General features: G+C 39.8%; 1 protein-coding gene across 3 annotated transcripts in view; it reads left to right on the plus strand.

Moving 5' to 3' along the window:
- Positions 1–480: 480 nt before the first annotated feature.
- Positions 481–15,564, plus strand: part of SLC35D1 (solute carrier family 35 member D1) — a 54,852-nt gene continuing 39,768 nt past the window's right edge. The window contains exons 1-8 of one of the 3 annotated variants that reach the window (XM_022581147.2): positions 490–803; positions 1,642–1,675; positions 1,773–1,859; positions 2,545–2,612; positions 4,355–4,426; positions 5,012–5,080; positions 7,203–7,305; positions 11,910–12,002. In XM_022581147.2, the coding sequence (XP_022436855.1) occupies positions 601–803; positions 1,642–1,675; positions 1,773–1,859; positions 2,545–2,612; positions 4,355–4,426; positions 5,012–5,080; positions 7,203–7,305; positions 11,910–12,002 (729 nt within the window). In that variant the 5' untranslated portion in view covers positions 490–600. Of the gene's footprint in view, positions 804–1,641; positions 1,676–1,772; positions 1,860–2,544; positions 2,613–4,354; positions 4,427–5,011; positions 5,081–7,202; positions 7,306–11,909; positions 12,003–15,564 lie in introns of all 3 variants that reach the window. The other 2 variants (XM_089921315.1, XM_089921307.1) reach the window with 2 other exon arrangements.

A 15,564-nucleotide genomic window follows, 5' to 3' on the forward strand; every position in this document is an offset into this window, starting at 1 on the left:
CGTTCGAGTGAGGCTAGACGCACGCACATTGTTAACTACTCCGTCAGCCACCTGTTACCGATTGGAGGAGGGTCTGTATTTTGGTTGCGGCAGTTATCTGGAAAATACGGCTCTCAGCCCCCCCGGCCGCCAGCCTCCGCATCCCAGGTACGCGGCCCCCGAGACACCCAGCGCGGGCTTGCGCGCAGGCGTTAGCCGGTCGCTTCCTTCCGCGATTGTGCTGTGCTGCTAGGCATCCTGGTGTCCCCGAGTGGTTCCCCCTAAGCTTCTTCTCCCTCTCTGTCCGGGACTCAGGGTCGCCACTGCCCCTTCTCCGGGCCCTCTCCAAGCCCTGCCCAGGCCGAGCCAGGCGCGGCCCCTACCCTCTGACCCCGCGTTGCACAATGCCCGATCAAAGTCCCGGGGCGTGTGAACCACAGCGTCCCTGCCCCTGGGCGGGGGTGGGCGGCAGCCGCGCGGGGAGCCGAGGCGGCGGCGGCAGCCGGCCCAGTACACCGGCCCCGGTCCCGCGAGTCCCCGCGAGCTGCCGCCTCAGACCCCAGCTCTGCTCGGTCCCGCCGCCCGCCGCTCCCCTCGCAGGCCGCCGCCGCCGCCGCCGCCATGGCGGAAGTTCATAGACGTCAGCAGGCCCGGGTTAAAGGAGAAGACCCCGCGAAATCCTCCACACACAGACATGAGGAGGAGCTGGGGATGGCGTCGGCCGAAACGCTGACCGTGTTCCTGAAACTGCTGGCCGCTGGCTTTTACGGCGTGAGCTCCTTCCTCATCGTAGTGGTCAACAAGAGCGTGCTCACCAACTACAGGTAGGGCCGAGGCGGCGGCGACCCAGGCCGCGGAGAGGAGCGGGCGGCGGCGGCTGGGCGCCGGCTCCCTGGACTTTGCCTGCAAAGTTGGAGCTGAACAAAGTTGGGCGGGAGCCGGGGAGGGAGGGAGGGAGGGCGGGCGGGCGGCTGATACGCGGCCGGGGCGGCGGAGCCGGCTTGCGCGCCGGCCCGGAGTGGGGTTCCCGCTCCCGGCGCCGAGCTCGGGACTGCCGGGTGAGCGTTCGGGGCCGCGTTCGGAAAGCGCCTGCCCTGCCCGCCGTGCAGCAGCCTGGAAACGCTGCCCTTCGGAGAGACGGAGCGGAGTTGCTTCGTGACTTTTTTGACTCCTGTGCACGCCAGGCTGGGAGCCCGGAGAGGGATGCCCGGCCTTCCCCGCAGCCTGGGCTAGGTTCCGGGGCTTCAGGGTTCTCTGACTTCGCTGACAGCCTCTGGGGACCTACGCATCCTCAAGCCCATTTAAGATGATTGTGATGCTGCCACTGGGACCACAAAGGCAGAAACATTTTTTTTTTTTTTAAATGTGTGAAACTGTTCAAGAGATGTATGTCTTCACTTCCAAGACAAGTCCGTTACAGGCAGCCGACTGAAATTGTAGAATCGGACAAGAAGAGACAAGTGGCAGCCCGAGGCTACAAAATCAGCGGTGTTGCCTGACAACTGGCAGGGATTTTTCTCTGATTGTCATTTGGATGAGGGGTAGACGTTGGTGTGTTTTGTATCAAAATGCATTGTAAGGTTGCCGATGTGCAAATTGAATTCACCGAGCTCAGGTTTTTCTGACCCTGTGTTTTTTTTGTTTTCTCTACCATTTTTGTAGATTTCCCTCCTCACTATGTGTTGGACTTGGCCAGGTTAGTTGGAATCTTCAGCATTACGTGGTTTGTGTCGTTAGAACTTCTGAATGTGTCTTTATATGTAGAACAGTGAATCTGTGTTCTCTGTTTACAGATGGTGGCCACAGTGGCAGTACTCTGGGTTGGAAAGGCACTCAGAGTAGTCAAGTTTCCTGACTTTGACAGAAATGTACCTCGAAAGGTAAAAAAGAAAAAAAAAAAGTCATACTTTATGTTCTGAAAAGAAGTCACTATATATATTTTTCATCAGTGCCTTACATATTTAAAAATTGCAGCCTTGAAATCGCCCAATCCAGAGTAGGTATAATGCAGGCAAAGAATAAATATAGTAATATGTGTTTTTAAAAAGTCCCACAGTCTCTTTAAAGTTAAGAAAAAATGCCCCTAGATCTTGTGTTCTGTTTTAATTATTGAACACTTGCTGGGATTACAGTCATTTTGCATTTTCTACGTCCATCTAATCTGTGTATCCTGCATTCATTATTCTTTGGGTTTATTTTCTTATTCTTCGATCTGCCTCTGCTTGACTCCACCTGAGGATGAAATGCCTTTCATTTTTCTGCTGACATCGGAACAATGGGCTCTACATTATCATATTGTAAAGAAAGATGTTGTTGTCCCTTGTGCTTTGATCATATTCATATTTGTGTTTCTTTTTTCCCTTCCATTCTTTCTGCAGAGAGCTATTTATCCAGGAGTAATGTTGTTTGGGTGCTTCATGGGGGCCAAAATTGTGTGTGAGAACTAATCTTGTGTTTTAAGTAGAAAGAATTTGATCATATAAACAAAACTGTTTCTGTTTGAAAAGGACCTTGCTTTAGCTGTCTTTATTATTGAGTTTTGTTATCCCTTTTTAAATTTTCTAGACGTTTCCACTACCTCTACTATATTTTGGGAACCAAATCACGGGACTGTTCAGCACAAAGAAACTGAAGTATGGATAACTTTATTTTACTAGTGAGGTTAATATAATGTGTTCTTAAAATTGTACTTGAAAATGTCAAATGTTTAACACATTGTTACTGATCCTGGAAAAATGAAAGGACCAGAAACTTAATCTGTTAAGTTTGAAGAGAAAGAAGTTTTTTGTTTGTTTGGGGTTTTTTTTTCCCTTCACTTTGTTGATAGAAGTCTTAAAATGTTATAAAATACTGTGATGGGAGATTTTCATTATTTTTCCAGACCTATAATAGTGAAGGATATATGTTAGGCTTCTGAGATTTCAATTCATTAGTACAATTCATAAATAGTATATTTTAGGCAAATTCCACAAGTAAAATTAGATTGTGGATATGAGAACTTTTGTAGTTTTTCTTTTAACATGGGGTAGTTAAAATAGCATCAGATGGAACCCTGATACAAATATGATTAACATTTTACACATGGCCATATGATTTTAGAGGCAGCATTTTCACTTTTAGAAAGAAGCAGTAGCTCTCTACTCCATGACAACGCTTATTATCCTCTAACTTCCCAATTCCTGGCTTTTCCACTTAAAGAGTGTATGTATTAGGTATATGTGATGTTAAAAGTATACACATAGGGAAACCATTTAACAGAAACCCATGGCTTCACCACTGTCACGTGAGCTAAACCTCTGGCTTAATGGGTGATTGTAAAACAGAATGGAGAGATCTCTGAGGGTAGAGACCAAGCTTTTTTCATTTCCTCAGACCCAAGAAACTTGACAGAATGACCACGATGGTATTTCTGGTTAAGGTTCCATGGAAGTCAGATTTATCATGGGTGGGGCATCCTTTTACATCTCATTACCCACTTGGAAAGAAATGCAGACCTGCTGCAAAGTGCTGCTTGTATATAGAGTTTGCTCTTTTTCATCCTTTGTCATCTATCCATCTATCCATTTTTTCACACCCTATCTTTTTTTTTTTTTTTTTTTTGCGGTACGCGGGCCTCTCACTGCTGTGGGCTCTCCCGTTGCGGAGCACAGGCTGCGTACGCGCAGGCCCAGCGGCCATGGCTCACGGGCCCAGCCGCTCCGCGGCATGTGGGATCTTCCCAGACCGGGGCACGAACCCGCGTCCCCTGCATCGGCAGGCGGACTCTCAACCACTGCGCCACCAGGGAAGCCCCCTTCACACCCTATCTTTGATTGCCAGTTAAGTATAAGGCACTTTGGGGTGAGATGAGATAGATTCAGAAATAATTATGTTGCAAGAGGCTGTGTGTTTGATTAGTGCAAGCAGAATGCTCTAGGAATTTAGAGGAAGACAGGATTACTTCCACAAAAGGACAATCAAGGAATGTTTTATGGGGTAAGATTATCACTGATGTTATTTGAAAGTTAGGGGTAGGAAAGGGGTCAGTCTAGAAAAGAAAGACGAGGTCTTAAAGACTAACATGATTACCATTCAGGGTGTTTAACATAATAAGCAGGGTAAAATTAAAAGTGTCTGTTATCAGTTTTTGTTAATAGATGTATGTTTTCTACCATTTTATAATTAGTTTGGTGTTTTTCACTTCTGGTAGTTTTATAAAAGCAACCCTTTCAGGCTTTCAAATACTTTCTAGAGAGAAATAAGGATTTAATTTAGTCACAGATTAATCAGCATGGAATTTCCATAATGGAAGGAAGAGATTAGCATTATTTTAAAATACTAATTTTGGAGAATCAAATTTTATTTTACCTAAATATCTTTGCTTTTTTTCCTGCAGCTTGCCAATGTTTACAGTTCTGAGAAGGTTCTCCATCCTGTTTACAATGTTTGCTGAAGGACTTTTACTCAAGTGAGTTAAATTTCTAATATATCTAGTCTTTAACCAACTTTAATCACCCTGAAAAGGTGCCCAGCATATGTAAGATATTACAATTATTTGTGTTGTTTCTACTTAATCTTTTGAGAAGTTTAAGCAACTTTCTCCCTTTGCTGTAGGAGTTGATAGTTTATGGCTTCCTTATGGAAGCCTGGCTGAACATGAGGTATACTTTCAAGAATTCCTATACCTACTGATGCCACTGGGTGAAGCTGGGTCAGAAGATCAGTATAGGCTTTAAATAGTGTTCATGTCTTGGCTACTTTTACTACAAATGTGTGTGGCCATTTTCAACTTAAAGAAATCTGATTAGCAAAAATTCAAGCTCAATAATAATAATAACAAATGGTAAAAATAAGAAAAAATAAGTATACTTACTTATATAAGAAAGTAAGTTTTTGCTTCATCAGAGGGGTTCTTTTAAATATCCAGTTCCTTGGAATCATTTGTTTACAACTTTTTTAAAGAAAACATATATTTTTTGCCTATGTTGCAGAACGAGTCTTTGTAAATAACTAAAGCCACATGTATGTATTTTTTAATTATTTTATTTTGTAGGAAGACTTTTTCTTGGGGTATTAAGATGACTGTATTTGCAATGATTATTGGAGCCTTTGTAGCTGCCAGGTAAGATGGGGAGCCTATATAAAACCTATGAGAGTACATTAGAATTTATCAATAATTATTGATAATAAATGATCAATTACCAATAAAGAGAATTTTTTTATAGGCTAAATAAGAATCATGTTTCTGAAAAGTAAAAGACTTTTAAAAGTTAAATCTTTTTGGCTGTATGAAGATTAAGGCTAGCAAAATCAGATTCTTGGGATTCTTAAAAGTTAAATTCATTCTAAAAGTTCATTCATTCATTCAGAAGGTTGAATTAGAGTTTATTATGCTATCTTCTATTTATTGAGCATATACCATGTGCCATACAGTACGTTTGGTATTTTTACACATATTATTTATGTATTTTTCACAACCACTCTGAAAGGTATGGGTATAATTTTCCTATTTATGTTGAGAAAACTAAAATCTAGGTTCAGTAGCTTGCTCAAGGTCACACAGCTAGTAAATGGCAGAGCTGGAATTTGAATCTGTGCCTGACTCCAGAGCCTGTGTGCTTTTATAAACCATGTGACGTTCTTTTCCTTTGCATGCTGCTAAAGAAAATAGTGTCTCAGAGAAGGCAAATGATAATAAATTATTTGCCTTATGGGAAATAAATAATAGAATTGCTTTATTGGGTTTCACATTGAGGTATCACAAATGCCGTAACTTAGATATTCTATTAAAGCTTTTTTCCATTGTTCTTAAGTTTTAATTTTAAAGTGAATGGGGAAGATGTATACCCAAAGACTCAGAAAATTGAAATGATGAGTGGAAGCCTTCTACAACATTTTACTCTGCATGTGTGGGTTTGCTAATGCCGCAAATTCTGCCTGACATTGTATTTTCCATCTGGGAGTTCCAGTGTGCTTCTTGAATTGGCTCATTTACCTTCATCATATCCCTGTAGTATAGGTGGGGGGAAAGTACTATAAGTCAGTTCTATTCCACCCTAACTCTCGAAGTGAAATTTCATTCAAAAAAAAAAAATAGAGTAGTTAGTTACTAGAATTTCGTTATATAGCTGACTGCTTTTCCCTCTAGGTAACCTTCCTCCTTGGAGAAAAATTCTATACGAGCCTCCTACCTTTCTTTTTAAAGATGCCCTACTAATCTTTGAAGCATTTCATTGAAGCTGGTGCTATCTAAAACAGAGCAAAACAACAGGAGTTTCTCAGGGCTAACTCTGGCCTGCAAAAAGTTTCTGAGGCAGATTGCTATCTGGTAGAACCTTTTACTTGTGAAAAAAATTTGGAGGAAGAGAGTCTGGAGTTAGAGGTTGTCAGGCTCCTCGGAAGAGGGTTGGGTCATTAGGTAGTTCTGCCCGAAATTGCAGTGGCATAGAGCTCCTCAGAAGTCTGTCCCATGTAGTAGTTTAGCTACAAATAGATAACACCTTTGCAGAATCACAGAATGCAGGGCCCCTGTTTTAGCTAGGGTGCTAAAGTATGCTGAAGGCGTACTTAGATTTTCATTTATTCTGTTCAGTTTACTAAGGTCTTGTGCCTGGTGCTCTGCTAAATATCAGGAAACTTCAGTTTCCCTAATCCCACTAGTTATACCTGGTAGGCTCATTAGGCAATTATTTTAAGTATTTGAGTTCCCACTATGTGCTTAGACACTGATGTAGCCTGATCTCAGAACTAACCACCATCCACACTTCAGAAATTCCACCCAATGGCCCAACCACCTGTGCAAGACAGCCCTACCTTTTGTGTGAACCTTTGAAATATGACGTGTTAACAACTTCATTCTCCTTTTGTTTTCCTTATCTGTGAAATTGAGCTCTGATGCCTTCTGCTTGCTTCGGATATATTGTAATGGTGAATTTGGTTGGTTCTTTCTTGTTGTCTGACTTTGAATTCAGAGCAGTGTGCTATTAACTGACGTGGTTGATTATTGCTAATTTTTTTAAAGATTTTGTTTAAGTGTTAGTGCTTCTCATTTCTGAAGACCCCCTTACTGATTATGAAATTGCAAACTCTAACCAGGAACCAAGAAATACTAGTAGCTGATAAAATGCCTAATACTCACTAGATAAGCATATGTTCTTAGAAATATTGTAGTTCAGACTTACTTAAAATTTAATGCATGTTCTTTAAATGTTAGTTGTTATTAAAGTGTTACTTATGTTTTGCAGCTCTGACTTGGCATTCGATCTGGAAGGATATGTTTTTATTCTGATAAATGATGTCCTGACAGCAGCAAATGGTGCCTACGTAAAACAAAAATTAGATTCAAAAGTAGGTAGCAGTCTCACGCTTCTTTAAGAGATGTTTACTGTTGTTGGGAATGGTCATGTCAATTGATCAGGAGATAAAGTGGGGAATAAGGAAAAATACTTATGAAGGATGCAAAATGCCTGTACCTTGGTGCTCACGTAAGAAACTTTATTTTCTAATTAGCAGTTAGATTTTACTGTTTGCTTTTCTGGAAGGGACTGGGTGAATATTGACTTTGAGAGGGATAGTGATGTAAGTAAGGAGTGTTCATTAGAGAAAAGTGTCATAAACGTTCATGGCTGTGTTCTGGAGGACTTGGCGAGGGACCTGGACAAGAAAGAAGTATCTGGAAGCTCTTGAGCAGATTTCAGAAGTGAGTTGGAACAAGAACAAGGATGGACTTTGCATATTTGTCCTACAAATATATAGTAGTCCCTCAATATCCATGGGAGATTGGTTCTAGGAACCCCCGAGATTAACAAAGTCCTCGGATGCTCAAGTCCCTTATATAAATGGAGCAGTATTTACATGTAACCTATGCACGTCCTCCCATATACTTGAAGTCATTTCTAGATTACTTATAATACCTAATACAATATAAATGCTATGTAAATAGTTGTAATACAATGTAAATGCTGTGTAAACAGTTGCTTGTGTGGCAAATTCAAGATTTGCTTTTTGGAACTTTCTGGAATTTTTACTTTTTTTTCCGAATATTTTCCATCCACTGTTGGTTGAATCCTCAGATGCAGATATGGATATGGAGGGCCAACTGTAATGGGAAACTTAGGCAGTATTAGAATCTCTCTCTTTCAGGGGCAGCACCGAGTTTCCTGGCCTAGATCTCATACACATGAACTTCATATACCCCGCTCTTTTCCTTCAACTGCAGCATGCACATGAAGGCTTTAAAGATATTTTTATTTGTCTAATGTATATGTTGAATATAAACACACAAAATTTTATTTTGAGATCAAGCCAGACCATCAGAAAGCTGAGCACTCAAGCCATATTTTACTACATTATGGTATAAGATTGCATTATTGTAAGGAGAAGCTACATGGAACTCAGCTTTATATATCCTAGGGTTGTTATTGAAGGAGTTGTCCTTTCTATCATAATGGATCCTATGTGAAGACCCACATGAGATCGTTGTCATAGATACCGTCGTAGTTTTTCCTGAGGAGCTGGTGTATTTTTATCTAGTACTTAAGTCTTATAACTTGACCATAGCTTTATCTTATTTTCCTACCCCTGCGTTCTCATCAGTCAGATGACCATATCCGCTTAGCTTTTAGTTGGCCCTATTATATGTACAGTATTTCTGAAACTACTTCAGGTCCTTTTTTGGGGTTCAGATCATAAATACAGATGCCCTACCTGCTTGATAGTAGTATTAGTATAGAGTTTGTATCATCTTGGCTGGTGGCTTTGCCTTCTTCAGAAAGGACTGTAGAATATATGGCCATCCCAGTAGTTCTCATTATTTTGAATAATCTAGAATGTTTATTTTGAATAGCCTGGAAGAACTAGGGGCAGTATAGATCTAGTTTCAGCAAATTTTCTTTGAATATACCCTTTACGTCTTGTTCTCCGTTTATTTGCCTTGATGACTCTGTATGATGATTGCATTTTAATGGAAGCTACTATTAAAAAATTTAATCTTTGTGCAATGGCTAGAGAAAAGTGAACAGTTAGAGCTCTATTTAGTTTTACTCTCGTTTTTTGCTGCTTTGGAAATACGTAGTAATAATAACATTTCATTTCTCCAGTAGCCTCATCTGTCTAAAACAGTACTGTCGAGTACAGTTCTATAATGATGGAAATCTGTTATCTCTGCGGACCATTAATGGTAGCCACTAGCCACACGTAGCTGTTGAACACTTGATAAGTGACGGCACAACTGAGGAGCTGAACTGGTAGTTTAATGTAATTATAATTCAATTGAAATAGCTGCGTTTGGCCAGTGGTTACTGTATTGGATAGCACAATCTAGAGTACATCCTAGAACCTACGAAACAAAGCAAAGGGGGTTTCTGAGTATTTTATTCCCAGGGGAGCCTTTTAGTTCCTCACTCAGAAATGACTTATGGCTTACTTGTATTAGAACTTTTAAGCATATTGATCTGCTTTTCACAGTTCATGGATTAGGAGCAACAATCCTACCTGGAGGCAGAGGCTTATCAGCAATATAAAAGCTCAGCTAATAACAAGAGAAACAGGAAAACTATGAAAGTCAGATGGAACTACTCAAAGATGGACAACACCATATAAAAACACAATACAGTAATGCACGTTAATGATGATGCCCTAAATTAAATTGTAGTCAATGTACTCTGTTTAAGAAAACAGGGGAAAAGATATTTAAAACAGTTAACAAGTGAAAAGAAAAACAACAGTTTGGCATTTGTCGGCTGTCTGGATGGTGTGTGTGTGTGTGTGTGTGTGTAGGCCTCCTCTACTTCCCGGATAACACTCATGTCTCTTGCTGTTGGGGCACCTGATGTTAAAGGTTGTTTTGTCCTACTGTGGCTTTTTTCTTGCTGCCTTAGAAATCAGGCACACCTTTTCATTGATGCTGTGGTGGCCATAAGCAATCAGTTATTTGGTTTATCCAGCAGGCAGTAGGGCCACAATGAGATGCTTTTAATCAGGAGCTCTATTACCTATCATTTCAGAACTGCTTATAATCGTGGTCCTTTGAGCATGAATCACATGACATAAAGACTTAGTGCTGCATTTCAGACCTGAATGCAGCTACTGAATTTAAAACATTTTTAACTCAAAAGAAATCACACAAATAACATGTATTTATAATAGAATTAGTAGAAAACATAGATAAACAAGAGGAAGAAAATATAAATCTTTCTTAATTCCACCATTGAGTGAGAAGCACTGTTTTGGTAGATACCCTTTTGTAAGAATGTGTGTTTGTGTGTATGTGTGCATGTACACACTTAACTATGAGAAAAACTTAAAAGAGTGATGAAGTATAATGTTTTCTAACCTGTATTTTTCACTTAGTACTGTTTCATGAACACTTTCCTCATCAATCAGTATTAAACATTTTTAGTGGCTGCATAATATTGCATTGTATGGTTGTATCATAGTCTAATCAACTAGTTTTCTGTTGTTAGGTATTTGTTTCCAGTTTTTCAAAGCTGCTTTTGATATAGCACAGGGAACTCTGCTCAGTATTCTGTAATAACCTAAATAGATGCATAACAAAGAATAGATACATGTATATGTATAACTGAATCACTTTGCTGTACACCTGAAACTAACACAACATTGTTAATCAACTCTACTCCAATATAAAATAAAAATTAAAAAAAATATATCACTGAAAAAAAACCCTGCTTTTGAGAAGGTAGTTTGACTTTTCATATCACTTGGTGATCTTTCAGTCACAGAAGTTAGGCAGATATTATGCCCCTATCCTCACTATTCCTTTACCCCCCCTTTACCCTCCAAACTCAGGCCTACTTTTTTAGGTGACTGCTTCCTGCTGAATGTCCCAGAATTCTGTGAATCAAAGGTGGACCCACAGTTCTCATAGACTCCCTGTGTTTGAAGATGTGTGTTGCTCCCCAGTAGCTGAGGGCACAACTAGTCATACCATATTTTGGGAATTGTAGGGTAATCTTTTTTAATTTAATGTTTATTTTATTTATTTATTTTTGGCTGTGTCGGGTCTTAGTTGTGGCACGTGGGATCTTTTGTTGTGGTGCTCGGGCTCTTTGTTGTGGTGCGTGGGCTTCTCTTTAGTTGTGGCGTGTGGTCTTCAGAGCGCACAGTCTCAGTAGTCGTGACACATGGGCGCTCTAGTTGTGGTGTGCAGGCTCCAGAGCATGTGGGCTCTGTAGTTGCAGCACGTGAGATCTCTAGTTGTGACGCACAGGCTCAGTAGTTGCAGTGTGAGGGCTTAGCTGCCCCACGGCATGTGGGATCCCAGTTCCCCAACCGGGGATCGAACCCACATCCCTTGCATTGGAAGGTGGATTTTTAACCACTGGACCACCAGGGAAGTCCCTGTAGGGTAATCTTAATCTTCTTTCTTTCTTTTTTCTTTTCTTTTCTTTTTTTTTCTTTTTCTTTTCCTTTTTCTTTTTCTTTTCTTTCTTCTTAATCTTCATTGTACTTCCCGTATACATTTTCAGAAATACTTCACTGGGAAGTTATGTCTGTCTGTGTTGGTCTAGGTGTGAGTCTTTGTGTCTGTTAAATTGCACTCTATTATAGTTCTGAAAAGCCCAAGACTAACTTGGTGACTTTTATTCTGTTCTGGAAAGGGAAGGGCTCCAAGGACGTGTATGTTTGTGTTCAAAATAACCTCTTTTCTCCTTGCTGTTTTGAGGCAGCGAGTTGATGTCATTTTTATTTCTCTGATCTTAAGCACTCAAGGAATTTATTTCAAATAAACTTGAAATCTTGTAAGTTTGCATTTTTTTTTTTTTTTGGAAAGCTTAGGTCATTAATGTTTGCAAGACTTCTGACTTGACTAATTTGCTGTGTATGTTGTGGGGGAGGGGTGCATGTTTGTAATGGGGGGTGGCACTCTGTACAGGGTTGTCTTTCTCTGTCTACCAGAACCAAATGAAACACCTAATTTTTTATTCTCCTAGGAGCTGGGAAAATATGGTCTGCTCTATTACAATGCACTGTTCATGATTCTGCCCACCCTAGCCATTGCATATTTTACGGGAGATGCGCAAAAGGTAGGACTTTCTAATTATGGCTTCATGGTTTATGTTTTTGAATTTTATTTTTATTTGTATGACCAAGAGGTAGACAGTTGGGTTGTTAAAAAGTAATGTTCTTAGTAAGTGACCAAAGACTGAGAATTTACCTTTTAGCTTGCTAATGTCATGCTAACCTTTTTGGATAGTACTAAAATAGCTTAAAATAGCTCTGGCTGTCGACATAAACACAGTGCATGCCAACTAGTGTCCTTCTCTTACGTGCCAGGAGGATAGAGGAAGGGAATTTTTACATTTCTACTAAACTACAAAATAGGAATAGTAGCAAACTATCCTTGAGAAACAAAAAATCCAGAAGTAGTAGAATTCTTCAAACCTAACAAAATGCCTGTTATCTCTAGAAGCTCTCAGTTTTGGTGTACAATTGTCATCCTGGCTTAAATCCCAAGCTGTTTTTTCCCCTCAGGAGATATTTAGCCGTGTGGTGACTTAACCATATAAATAGCAACGAATATAATAGTTTACTCATTTTCTGCAAATGTTTAGCTAAATAAGTCCAGAATAAAGTAGCAAACTAAATCCAGACAAGAATTTTTCTCTGAAACACATATTCATAGGATAAAAATTGGTAACATTTTGTTAGAATTCACAGAATTTTGCAAACTTAATGGAAATCTAGAATTCTGCCAAAGATTTCGGTACCAAGATTCCTCCTAATGATTCCCCTGGCTAGTAGTTTCTTCAGAATAAATGTATTGATTGTTTATTATAATGACAGCGACAAGTTCCCCAAATCAGTGGGGACCAAAATAAAGAAGAGGTTTTTAGAAGTAGTTAGACTGTTAAAAATTGTTCTTGAATCAGAGGTAGGAGAAGACTGCTTATAAAGCTGTTTTGTTTTTTCCATCAAGAACTCTTTCTTTTAAAACTGGCAAAGAACATATGTAAATGTTTTAATGAACTGCGACCTGGCTATCAGCAGGCCTAGAAATGACTCCAAAGCAGGAAACTACTGTAGAGGTGTTGCTCTAAAAATAAAGATGTTGAATGAGTTTTTTGTGGCTGTGAAAAAAGTGGGAAGAGAAACTAACATTTATTGAGTCCCTATTATGTGCTAGTCACTTTTTATATACGATGTAATATAGTCCCCATAACAGCTGTAGGAAGTTTGAATTAACCCTGTTTTACCAAGGTGGAAATAGAGGTTCAGAGAGACTGAATAACTTGCCCAACATCAGACTGTCAGCAGGTGATAGAGTCAGGATTTAAACCCAAGCCTGACTGCAGAGGCCATGGTCTTTTCAGGCCATGGTCTTTTCTGTCTCCTCTAGCTGACTCTGGCAGAAGCACCCTTCACTCTTTAGTTTTGGGGTAAGAATGTAATGTAAAATAACCAGGTACCCCATGGCAGCGCAGATGATTCCAAATCTTGAGGCCAATCTGTACATGAGAAAGTTGGAAGAATTAATGTGATTAGGTATTCTACGGACTCGGCAAAAATGGAATTTTCATTAATTTGAAACTTTGACTAGTAGCTTGTAGCTACTTGAAAACATTGACTGAAGGAGATATTTCTTCATTCCAGAGTGATGATCGTTTAACTAGAAGTTATCTGCCAGGTTGTAGCAAAATTCATGCGTATTTTGAAGTTCACTAACACACTTTCAATTTTAAATGCTTCGATATAATTACAGGTGTTTACGCATAGTGGAAAAAATGACTTTGCCACCTATATTGGGATGAGATTTAGATTTTACTCTTTTATTCTTCTTTTCTTCTTTTTTTAAGCAGAGGAGTGGAATTTGAGTAATCTTTTTGTTTTTTCCAATGAAAATGCCAAGCAAAGGTCAAGAAAGGTTTATTTTGAAAGAACAATGTTTTTTAAGAATGACTGAATTTATCTAAATGCTTTCAAGTTGGGATGATAAACTAATTATGGAGGCTAAACTCATTGCTTTGTGATCAACCCCATCAGTGTTTTGGGTTTTACATAAATGTTTGTTCATCCTTCTTCTTATTATTAATTAATATGCTTCTTATAAAATATTTATTGGGGTACAGATGAACCTACTGGCTGGCAGGCTTACAATCTCATGCTCTTTTTCTTAACATTCTCTCCTTGACATACTCTCTCTCTAACATTCTCGAATAGTTATTAAGTGCTATTGTGTGTCTCACAGTGCTAAGCTCAGGTGATAAGAAAGAAGGATGAATTAGGTGGTATTCTTGCCTTTGAGGACCATTTAATTGTCTTGGGGAGCAGACCTGTCAACATCAGGGTCGTAATTGTTACCGGTTCTGTGGGAAAGGTGTTGGGGTCATTGTGGGTTGGAAAATGGAAGTGGTCAATTCCATCTCCTTGTTGGAGAGGGAATGCCTATCTCATGGAGCTTTGCCTACAGAATGAAAATACAAATGATATGAATAATCAGTATTTTTTGGTAGGTTATGAATTAAATTTGGAACTTAGGAACTCCAAGAATTCTGAGTTTTATTCTGTTCCTAAATTCCTTTCTTCCTAAATTCCTTGTGTGCTTACTACAATTTTATTTTAAGTTCATTTCAGATTCAGTCAATTCAGTATTACTGAGCATCTTCCTTGTGGTAAGAAAGCCCTGTGCTAAGTTCTTTGGGGAATATATGAGAAATACAACATAGTCCTTGCCACACAAGAAAGACATTTGACATGCTACAGAGATGGTGTAAGATCCAGCACCAAAGTGCATGCCCGTCAGTCAGTCAGTACTGTAAGTATTCAGGTTAGGAAGAAACTGGTGTGGGTTAAATATCAAGCTTGGATTTTTAGAGGAGATAGGGCTTGGTTTTCTTACCCACCAACTGCAACAAGTAATGCTAACCTGTTCTGGGGGTTGTTGTTAGAGATATAACTTACAGAAGTGGTTGAATGGTTTGCTTTTATTAATCAGCACAGAAGCAGTCGGTGGAAGCCATAGATGCCCTAGTGCATCCTAGAGGCTCATAGTATCCTACGAGAGGTTGCAGTTGATTTCTTCCACTGGAAGGTTCAGTTTCATAGTAGTCAGTGGGTTGTTTGTCTGAAGTTCTGGCAAAAAGGGTTCACATTATAGAGTGGAATATGTGGCAGGATTTCAGGTAAGTGTTTTCTAGTAAGTCAGGTTCATATTCATTTTGTCTTTTAGGCTTGGGTTTTCCCTTCAAAATACGTGTACATATAAGTGGACAAACATTCATGTATGTGCATGTATTTTTTTAAAGAATGGACACTTTTCTGGCGTGACAATTTATCTTTTTTTTAAAAATTTTTATTTATTTATTTGGTTGTGTTGGGTCTTAGTTGCAGCAGGCAGGCTCCTTAGTTGTGGCATGCAAACTCTTAGTTGCAGCATGCATGTGAGAGCTAGTTCCCAGACCAGGGATTGAACCCGGGTCCCCTGCTTCGGTAGCGCAGAGTCTTAACCACTGTGTGCCACCAGGGAAGTCCCAACAGTTTATCTTTAAATAAAGCTGTTCCCATGTTAACAATTTCAGCCTACTTCTGACCTTCAAGTAATACTTCACCTATAGGGTATGATGCCTTGCACAATGCCTGATAAGATGC

The sequence above is a fragment of the Delphinapterus leucas genome, chromosome 1, assembly GCF_059928025.1.
Source record: "Delphinapterus leucas isolate spDelLeu-1000000601 "Yukka" chromosome 1, BTC_Dleu_Yukka2, whole genome shotgun sequence".
Classification (NCBI taxonomy): domain Eukaryota; kingdom Metazoa; phylum Chordata; class Mammalia; order Artiodactyla; family Monodontidae; genus Delphinapterus; species Delphinapterus leucas.